The sequence below is a fragment of the Asparagus officinalis genome, chromosome 5 (genome assembly GCF_001876935.1).
Source record: "Asparagus officinalis chromosome 5, Aspof.V1, whole genome shotgun sequence".
NCBI lineage: Eukaryota > Viridiplantae > Streptophyta > Magnoliopsida > Asparagales > Asparagaceae > Asparagus > Asparagus officinalis.
Genome location: NC_033798.1, coordinates 109,878,350 through 109,889,719, shown reverse-complemented (window position 1 = coordinate 109,889,719; position 11,370 = coordinate 109,878,350). Strand labels below are relative to the sequence as shown.

Sequence of the window (11,370 nt, the reverse complement as noted above, 5' to 3'; positions counted from 1 at the left end):
AGAAAATCGAAGCCGGTATCTAACCGTTTTACTTTTTTTAAGGGTTATTTGGTTTTCAATTTCTATTAAACATCCATCTAACTCCTAGGAAATTTTTCATTAAAAAAACTGAAAAAGAACCCCAGAAGCCGACAATCAGTCCCCCAACAAAAGAGTAAAGAGTGTAAATGAGTGTAATTCAAGGAGAGATGAACATTCGTACATTCAGAATAAATCACAAGTATCCATTTAAACTTTCTTGATCCGATCAGAGCGCGTAATCTTAGATAGCATGTATATAAGAAATTGGAAAAACCCTCTGAAATAGGTGTCCGAAAGTGAAGAATATGAATCATAGCAAAACTATCCCGATACAAGTCGAACGGTTTCTGCTATAAATAAAATACCTATATTTTCCGAACCATCGTCCCTAAAAACCAAACTTAAGGGCTTGTTTGGATTGAGGGGAATAAGGGTGAAGGGAAGTTAGGAGAACCATTCACTTTGTTTGAGAATATTTAGGAGGTGAAATTATTTACTCTAGTTCCCCTTTGTTCATCCCGTAATAGTATAAAATTTGTTAACCCCAAATTGGGGTGTAACCAAGGAGAAGGGAACTCATTTCCCTTCCATTCCATTCTCTCACATAATTCTCTTAACTTCCCTTAATCCCATTGAAATCCAAACACACCCTAAAGCAGAAAAACACACGGTTTCCTACTTTTTTTTTCTTGGACAATCAAACGGGCCTTAAAAATTAAAATTAAAACCTAGCCTAATGGGCCTTTATCTGCGCCCGACCCGCTTCCTCTGTCCTCTTCCAATTTTTTCCGACAAAACGCTCATGCTGGAATGCCGGTACTGAACAGCCAGCCAAAGCTAGCCCCTATATCAGCGGTGAGCTTACCGCGCCCCCTCTCCTGTTGTCCTGCTTCTTTCGAAAGAAGAAGAAGATGAGAGGGATACAGTCACCGCCCGTGCTCGCCGTTAGAATTACCGCGCACGAGGATCTCAGTTTTCGCGCATTTCTTGTCCTCCCCCTTATACTTATTCTTCTTCTCCTCTTCGTCCCATTTCATTTCCCAGTTGCTTCCTGGGAACTTACGGAGCTCTTCTTATTTCAAGAAACCCTACTTTCACTCCAAAATCACTACTTCGAATTTCTAGGTGAGTCTTACTTTTTTTTTTTTGTTTTTGTAATTTCAGATTTATTTTTAATAATATGCGGTTTTAGCCTGTTTAATTACAAAATTTAGCATCTTTTGAAACATTATTTAGGACTTCTTTCGTGATCAAGAGTCATTGTATCAGTGTTCACTTTTTCTCTAAATATTGATGTGTAATTGCGATAATTTTCGGTCATGTGAACATAATGTCAGTGCATATTTCTCTTAGATGAACTAGAATCATTGGTATAATGGAATGTGATCTTGCTATGTTCGCGTTTGTTGCTCAATTTATGAAACAATGTAGATAAACTTTTTTTGACATGTTTTATAAGATATTATTTGGTTCAGTTTACCCGTCCTACTTCTTTTGAAGCTGTATTACTTGAGATCTCCGATTTCAGGTTTTCGAATATAAAATCGGCTCCAAGATCACAAGTTATCGACCATGTTTTCAGAAAATATTATGGTGTTAATGGTGACAAATTAACCCTCTTTTTATCAATATTATATTATGCGTTCATATTTCTCTGAGGTCCGTTTTCTCTTATAAAATGTTTGCTTAATTTATGAATTGTAACATAATGAAAAAAGTCGTATTTTAATTGTTTATGTTTCATTGTTCACACCAAATCAGTGCAGATTTCTTTTAGATTATTTCGCTTCTACTCATTGATATAATGGACGTGGAAGGTGAATTACCCTGATTTTGTTAGATGCGATATGCATTTTTTTCGATATGCATTTTTTTGTGAAACTTAGGATGTTAACTTTCTTTGCTAAATGTGATGAAAGCGCAGATAATTAGCCATGTATACTATGTCATATCTTTGTAGATGGTCCTTATTCAACTCTTTTTTTTTTCTCACTAACTGAGACCTCTGTGGTGTTGTAAATATTTCAGGTCTCCCAACTTAGTACTAGCTACAAAACCATGACATTGTTCAACTGTTTTAGGAAAGTATAAAGGTGTTAATGGTATACACTATTTTTTGTCAATATTTATGAGATTTGTGCAGATTTCTTTGTTATAGTCTCTCATGATATGTTTGTTTAACTTGTTTGTTTAAACTGTCTTAGAAAGTAGAGGAATTTGATCGATTGAGTTATTAAAACTAGACAACACTCGATAACCGAGAGACGTTGCATTTCTACAAAATGGATGTACTCACACGTAAGCTTGATCTCAAGACTTGTGACGTTTTTTTTAACTCTTACGTCTTTATTGAAATTTTTTGAATCTTAACTAGGTGCTCGTATGGCTTTCTGTGGAGGATCCATTTGTTCCTACTATGGTGGAGATGAGTGTGACTTTGGAGGGTTCCTCTATTCCAATTCTTGCACAAGCCACTTCATCATCATCTCCATCAATTTTCTTCTCTTTTTAACCTTCTTTATTAATGTGGTGCGCAAGTTGTCATCAACTGTGATCCATGTCACCCTTGCAAATATTTTCTGCAATCTTCAATATCTGTTTAGGGTTGTCTTATCTTGCTCTTGGTTTATGGCTGTTGGAAGAGAAGTTTAGGAGAGGGGAGGATCTTTTCCCTCTCCATTGGTGGTTGGTGGTGCTATCTCAGAGCTTGACTTGGGTGGTCATGGGGTTGGTTGTATGCATCAGAACCAAACAAGTAGGCGAAGCCTTCATTAGGATCTGGTCAGGGCTGGCTAGTATCTGTGCTGGATTCCTTTGCATTTCGTCAGTCTTAGCTCTTCTCATAGAAAAGAAAACCTCAATTAGAATCATTCTAGACGTTTTATCACTGCCTGGAGCTGTTCTGTTGCTTCTTTGTGCCTTTAAAGGAGCTAAAGAGGATTCTGAAAGCAACGACCATTCTTTCTATGTGCCTTTGACTGGTGATTCCATCACCAGCCCAGATGATTTGGACGGATTTGTGACTCCTTATGCGAATGCTGGATTCTTGAGTCGAATGTCATTTTGGTGGTTGAACACTTTGATGAAGAAAGGGTATCAGAAGGCACTTGATGAAAAGGATATTCCTCGGATGGGTGCAACTGACCGAGCAGAAAGCCGTTACTCTTTATTTCTTGAGAGAATCGACCGACAAAGCAGGGATGATCTGATCACTTCACCATCCTTCTTCTGGACAATAGTTGATTGCCATAGAAAAGAAATTCTAGTTTCTGGGTTATTCGCATTGCTTAAAGTACTAACCCTTTCTGCAGGACCGATGCTTTTAAATGCATTCATTAAAGTCTCGGTAGGGTTGGGGACTTTTAAAAATGAAGGTTATGTGCTGGCACTGGGGATGTTCTTGGTGAAGTTTCTTGAGTCATTGTCTCAAAGGCAGTGGTATTTCAGGACAAGGACTCTAGGCCTTCAAATCCGGTCCTTACTATCAGCTGCTGTGTATCAGAAGCAACTGAGGTTGTCGAGCTCTGCTAAATTGATCCATTCTTCTGGAGAGATCATGAACTATGTGACTGTTGATGCTTATAGGATTGGAGAGTTCCCTGTTTGGTTTCACCAAACTTGGACTATAATCCTCCAACTTGGAATTGCTTTGGTAATTCTCTATCATGCTGTTGGCCTAGCAACAATCTCATCCATGGTGGTTATTATAGCAACGGTGCTCTGCAATGCTCCTGTGGCAAAACTACAACATAAGTTCCAGACAAGGCTTATGGAAGCTCAGGATATGAGGCTGAAGGCTATGTCAGAAGCTCTGGTAAATATGAAGGTGCTAAAGCTTTATGCTTGGGAAAATCATTTCAGGAAAGTGATAGAAGGGTTGAGGGGAGAAGAATGTACTTGGCTTTCAGCGTTTCAAATGCAACGAGCCTACAACAGCTTCCTTTTCTGGTCGTCCCCTGTCTTGGTTTCGGCTGCCACCTTCTTGACTTGCTATCTTCTTGAGATCCCTCTTTATCCTAGCAATGTCTTCACATTTGTAGCAACATTACGTCTTGTACAAGATCCTGTTAGATCGATCCCTGATGTTATTGGAGCCTTTATTCAAGCAAAGGTTGCATTCGGTAGAATAGTCAGGTTTCTTGATGCTGCTGAGCTGCATACTGGGATTATCAGAGGTAAGACCACTATGAACATTGAGCACCCACTCATGATTAAGTCAGCAAACTTTTCATGGGAAGGGAATCCGTCAAAGCCAACACTGAAGAATATAAGCTTGGAACTGAAATCTGGGAAGAAGGTGGCCATATGTGGAGAAGTTGGTTCAGGGAAGTCTACTCTTTTGGCTGCAATCCTCGGGGAGATCCCAAGTACAGAAGGCACAGTAAGTCCTTCTCATTCTTTTCTTAAGTTTGGTGAGCTCTTAGAATATGCTTATGCATGAAAGTCAAACATAATATGCTAGGGTTCTTTTCTTTAAAAAAAATTAAATGAATAAGTTAAGATACTTACTCCAGAAAGACGATTCTACACTTTGCACAGTTAACTTATTATTATCATTGTCATCGTTTTGGAGAAGTTAGAAGATATTGAGACCAGGGTTAGATGGCTTATATTTAGCTCTTTAAATTATGGCACTATTTCCTTGTACTACCCCGGTCTTTTTTAAGCAAACAGTCATGAAGAAATTTTTGGACTTAGAAGTTTGTAGCATTGAGATTGAAGAGGTACAACCAATCATGGTCAATGAACGAAAGCAACTGACTGCATCCTTATACTACCCCCTTTCAGTCAAACATTTCTCTAATCCTTGATAGAAAATCAATTTGTCTTTTCACATATTACTATGATTAAGATTATACTGTGGTATAATTCACTAATTTTATCAACTGTGTGCATCTTTCTCCTACAATCTCCAAATATCATGCCAAGTATTTACTACTAACAAGATTCCTTAATTTTCAATCGCAGATTCAAGTTTTTGGAAAGCTTGCATATGTATCTCAAAATGCATGGATCCAGACTGGTACCGTGCAAGAGAATATTCTATTTGGATCTATAATGGATACCCAAAGGTACCGAGAAACCCTAGATAAGTGTTCATTAGTAAAGGACCTTGAGATGCTACCATTTGGAGATCTTACTGAAATAGGAGAAAGAGGGGTAAATCTCAGTGGTGGACAGAAGCAGCGCATCCAACTTGCTCGTGCATTGTATCAAGATGCCGATATGTATCTTCTAGATGATCCTTTTAGTGCTGTTGATGCTCATACTGCAACCAGCTTATTCAATGTAATGGCTTTAATTCTCTACGCCTTATTTTTCACAATTTTCCATGCATCTTATCTATACAATGAGTTCACTTATGTTGTGAACACAGGAATATGTAATGGGAGCTCTTTCCGAAAAGACAGTGCTACTAGTCACCCATCAAGTGGATTTTCTTCCAGCATTTGATTCAATTCTGGTTAGCAGCTTAACACTGTCCATTTTCTGTTCTTCCTGCTTGCTTTTCATGTTTATCTCTAGCTTATTGCAAATGTTCTATAGTCTATCAAACTATATGAACTGTGGTTTCTGTATAAGTTATTTAACCTACTTAACCATATTTACATTTCCGCATGTAATCAAACCACCCATTTAGAATTGGGCGATATATTTATAATCAACTGCTACCAGTCTGAGTTGGCACTGTCTAACTCATTGATGGGGACATTATATTATGATCCCATTGAGGGATGTTCAACTGAGTGGTCTGTTCATGAATATCTTGTGTTAGAATCTGCTAAAAACAATTCAAGTCATAGACAAACCATGTTTGAAATCATGATCTATGCTTAAAATTGTGATTTTATATGCAGCTTAATCATGTTAAGCTTGATTTTTGAAGCATATATATTTGGTTACTAATGGTGTATCTTGTTGGTCGTCAAAATTAAATTTAACTCAGACGATTCATAACAATTAGAGTGAAATTCTGATAGATAGATTTCAATAAGAGTGGCCATGTAGACTATCAGTTTATGAGTAGAAAATGCAAAGAGAATCAGTTTTACTTGTAGGAGCTCCCAATGATTAGAAGAAGTTCAGCCAACTATTTATTTCATGTCTCATTCAAGATCAGATCTTGATACCTCTATCTGTTGTATGCCACTTGATACCTCTATCTGTTGTATACCAGTGACTCCTTTACTATGTTATAATGTAAAAATGATTTGATTTTTTATACTGAGGATGCTGCCTGTAACGAATACTTCTTTCTACAGTTGATGTCAGATGGTGAAATTCTTCGAGCTGCTCCCTATCAGGAACTCCTAGTGTCTAGCAAAGAGTTCCAGGAACTGGTCCATGCTCATAAAGACACTGTTTGTGCTGAAGGAATTGAAAAGATGGTCTCTCATGAAACAAGTGAGGTGTCTACAGAGGAGATAAAGCGAACCCACAGTATTGATCCGCAGAGAACCACTCAATCTTCAGCAGAGGATCAATTGATCAAGAAAGAGGAGAGGGAGTCAGGGAATAATGGTCTAAAGCCATACCTGCAGTACCTAAATCAAAATAAAGGCTTCTTGTATTCTTCTCTAGCAGCTCTTTCTCATGTGATATTCATAGCTGGACAGATCTCCCAAAACTCATGGATGGCCGCCAATGTTCAAAATCCTGATGTGAGCACACTACGACTCATCACAGTCTACTTGGCAATTGGGTGCAGTACAGCCATATTCTTGTTATCTAGATCTCTATTCATCGTTGTTTTAGGTCTCCAGTCATCAAAATCCTTGTTCTCTGACCTGCTTAATTCACTCTTCCGTGCTCCAATGTCATTCTTTGATTCCACTCCTCTGGGGAGGATACTAAGTCGGGTATGTATTTCTATTAAAATTTTGACAAGTTTCGAGTAATTTATGTTCCTTAGTTTAATCTTCTTACTGCAGGTCTCCTCAGATCTGAGCATCGTCGACCTTGATGTGCCATTTAGTTTAATTTTTAGCATCAGTGCTACTTTAAATGTGTATAGCAACCTTGGGATATTGGCTATTATTACCTGGCAAGTTCTATTTGTTTCTGTACCAATGATTTACCTTATCATTAGATTGCAGGTAATGTACAACTCTGCAATTTCTCTTGTTAGTGTTTTCTTTGATCTTTGTTTCTTCTTCTTATTAGTAGCTATTCCTCTCTATTCTTCAAAATACGTAGGCCTACTATTTAGCTACTTCAAAGGAGTTGATGCGGATCAATGGCACTACAAAATCCCTTGTGGCAAATCATTTAGCTGAATCTGTTGCAGGAGCAGTAACAATCAGAGCTTTTGAGGAAGAGGATCGGTTTTTTGCTAAGAATTTGGAGAGACTATGGGTGCCGCTGTTCTTTCAACATCAGCCCTTGTTATGGCCCTTCTTCCTCCTGGCACTTTTAGCTCAGGTGCATTTCTTGCAGTCTCCTTTGTGTCAGCCAGTATCTAAATTTTGTGCTAGTCCTTATGATGTCGTGTTTCTGTTTTGTATTCACCTGGTTACTCTTGCATTTTCATAAAGGATATGTAATAACCTCTTCATGGTGTGTGCATGGGTGGGTGTGCGGGTGTGCATGTGTGCGCGTGCGGGCATGCGTTAACTTCTATGCGAGTGCCTGCTAGTAAAGATGTTGGTCTCAGGGATGCTTGCACAATGGAGAAATATATTTGGAATGCATCTAGTTTGCTAACGAGGCATGCATATGTATTGTATGTTTTTTTACATTCACGTACTTGACTTATCGTTGACAATATTGTGAATTTAACAATTTGGGCTGTTCTAACTGATTTGAATTTCAAATATCCTTATAAGGGATAAAGGTAGCATTTACTTTGTAGGTGACTGACTGGTGCCAGTCACTTAGATGCTTCTGTTGTGTATATTTGAGCATATTAAGAAACCAAGTCTAGAAACAATTACATGTATGTGTGTATATACATATTCATGTACTTGATGCCCTTTATTATTTTGCAAATTCAAGTTTCATTGTTTATCTGGACCCTAATGACATGAACTATTCACAACGCTTTTGATGCAGGATTTGTTGGAATGGCCTTGTCATATGGTTTTTCATTAAACATGTCCCTTGTTTTCTCCATCCAAAATCAATGCACACTTGCCAACTACATCATCTCTGTGGAAAGGCTGAATCAGTATATGAATGTACCAAGTGAGGCCCCAGAGGTCATCAGAGGCAACAGGCCACCACCCAACTGGCCTTCTGTTGGTAAAGTGGAGCTCCGCGACTTGAAGGTAGAACTTTATTCAGTCCATTCAGAATGCTCATATATTGATTATAATTTCCTTATGCTCACAAGAGTTGAATCAAGCAGATCCGGTATAGGCCAGATACTCCCCTTGTTCTCCGAGGAATCAGTTGCATATTTGAAGGAGGGCACAAAATTGGGATAGTTGGTCGGACTGGAAGTGGGAAAACAACTCTAATAGGTGCTTTGTTTCGCCTAGTTGAGCCAGCAGGAGGGAAAATAATTATTGATGGTCTTAATATTGCCACAATTGGACTCCATGACTTGAGATCTCGTTTTGGAATCATACCTCAAGATCCGACCCTTTTCCATGGATCCGTCAGATACAATCTGGATCCTTTAGGGCACCATACTGATCTGCAAGTATGGGAGGTAATGTTTTCTTATTGTGGGGCAAAAGGTATCAAAGAGTATAAGATATTACTAATCTACGGTTCTGTTAGAAAGTCTTTACTATTCTGAAAGTGGTAATGGCATCATTCTAGCTTTCTCATTAGTTTTCCATCATCTAGGATTTTGCTAAATAGAAGGATTTGGTAAAACTTGATGAATTCATGTAAAACAACTATGAATTTGGTATGTTGAAGGCTTTACTTAATGAGGGCATCTTCTAACTTTCATGTTGCAAAAAAAATTGCTTCCCTTTTTTTCATTTTCTAGAGAAATATGTGGAGGGATATACAAGAAGCCATTTCATATCATAATACCCATTTGTTTTGCTGGGGAGGCTTAGGAAAGAGATGAATGGCTATCACAGTAACACTGTCCGACTCCAATACTAGCAATAGGCAATTGAGAGATTGTGGTGAAAAAACAAATGTAACAACCCATTGCTATAATCTTCCTAGAATTCAATATCTTGTAAGTTGTAATCTTCTTTGCTATTCTGCCCTCCAGAAGATCCTATTTTACCTGCTTATAGACCTTCAAGAGACTTGTCTTTCCATTTTTTTCAACAAGGTGGGTTGCTGAGCCAAAAAAAAAAAAAAAGGCTAGTCCAGATATCCACGACCCATCCTCACCACTTCACCAACCACACCTCTATAAATTCTAAAACAAGGAAGATCATGAAGTTTTCTCTTGGTCTCCTTAAAAAATTCACTTTTTTGTCACACTTTCCATAGTCTACTTTGATGACTTGATCTTTTTTTCCCCTTTCAGGTGCTTGAAAAATGTCAACTTCGAGAAGCTGTTCAAGAGAAAGAACTGGGTCTGGACTCACCTGGTAAGGATCTGGAGTGTATACCAATTTAAAGTACTTTAATTGCATTAGATCAACCCATTTATGAAGTTTTATTTTGTTCTTACAATCTTATAGTTGTTGAAGATGGATTGAACTGGAGTATGGGGCAGAGGCAGTTGTTTTGCTTGGGGCGTGCTCTGTTAAGGAGAAATCGTATATTAGTACTTGATGAAGCCACAGCATCAATTGATAATTCAACAGATGCCATTCTTCAGAAAACTATAAGAAAAGAATTTGCAGATTGCACTGTAATAACGGTGGCCCATAGGATCCCAACTGTAATGGACTGCACAAAGGTGCTTGCTATCAGTGATGGTGAGAACCTCCAAACCCTTATTTCTCTCTGCAAATACTTGGTAGCATTTTTCAGATTTCATGCATGAAGTTTTGTAGCCTCGTAAAGAACTTTATCCCCTTTCTTCACGTTTGACACTCGTTTTACAATTTCAATTTCTTTTTCTTTTAAGGTGGTCACTACTGCCACCTATGTTTGTCTTCTGTCAGAGAAGCTTCCTGTTATGATGAGAGTTCTGACAGAGAAGCTTCCTCTTAGTCTATGTTTTGTCCATGAACATCTCTTTTCACAGAATTTCTGATTGTGTTTTTAATCCACTCTGTTGGATGAAAACCTCATTTTTCATGAGGGTGCTAATGAGATTACAAACTAGCATGAAATAAAAACAGATAATCTACAATTCCCTATCTAAGTGAATAACTGGGAATCTGGTGTTTTTCATCTTATGAGAGACTGTTCCTTTTTCTTTCAGGGAAATTGGTGGAGTATGACAGACCGATGAAACTGATGAAAAGAGAGGGATCATTGTTTGGAGAACTTGTTAAAGAATATTGGTCGCACACTGCAGCTTCGGATGTTCACAAACCCGCTGAATAACAGTAAGAGCTGTCAACAGAAGAATATATCCAGTTTTGGTATTACTATTCTCACACTGATAGGGATTTCAAAGGTTAAAAAGGAAGGAGTCCAGATTCTATGTTATAAACAGAAAAATATATCCAGTTTTGATGTTAATATTCTCACACCTGTAAGGGTTTCAAAAGTTCAACAGGAAGGACTCCAGCTTCTATCTTATCTTATAAATTGGTATAGTAAATTAGTGGAGATATCTAGTCTGGTTCAAAAATCACACCGAGCGCATCTCAGGCATCATGCACTGGAAATAGAAAGCAATTTAGCTTCAGCTTTGTGCTTGTAGATTCACTTTCTTAGGAGTTATGAAGTATATCTATTTTCTTTGGACAACATTTCTTGTTAATGAGTTTATCCATCACTGTTTTGAGTGTGTGCTGGCATTTGTTACTTATTCTTAGCTAGCTTCATGCATATGGAGCTTGTTCTGCTTTGGCTTTATTTTTTTTCACTCCCTTGTTTTCTGCTTTGCCTGAATTATATTGAATTATTTTCCTTCCCCATGGGTGTAGAGAACTAATTCATCTACAGTCATCCTAGTGATAGTTAGCTTTGTCAATGGTAAAATTTGGTGCAATGATATAACAAACACGGGATCATTTCGGGACATCACAACTTTAACATGATAATCTCTATTTACTGTTGATAAACATCTTCAGTAGTCACAGAAGAAACATTAAAATGAAGTTAACCTTCTGAATGCTTTACACAAATACTACAACCAAATTTGTTTACGGCATTGTGGCTAGATGCAAAGTCTTTTTTTTTAACACCATGCATGTCAATGTTTCACGATCATTTTCAATAGGGACACAGAAGGCAGTACAATGGAAGATTCATATTTTACAACAGAGATTCTCTGTCATTTAGCGTTGATAGGGTAAATTTCTAATCAAT

General features: G+C 37.8%; 1 protein-coding gene across 1 annotated transcript; it reads left to right on the top strand.

Moving 5' to 3' along the window:
* Nucleotides 2,546-10,928, top strand: LOC109842355 (ABC transporter C family member 10-like). The gene is given in 12 exon segments (XM_020411243.1): nucleotides 2,546-4,402; nucleotides 4,990-5,310; nucleotides 5,399-5,485; nucleotides 6,285-6,881; nucleotides 6,954-7,118; nucleotides 7,219-7,363; nucleotides 7,366-7,443; nucleotides 8,074-8,288; nucleotides 8,369-8,674; nucleotides 9,464-9,527; nucleotides 9,621-9,860; nucleotides 10,313-10,928. Coding segments are annotated over 12 exon segments (4,200 nt in total). The 3' UTR covers nucleotides 10,438-10,928.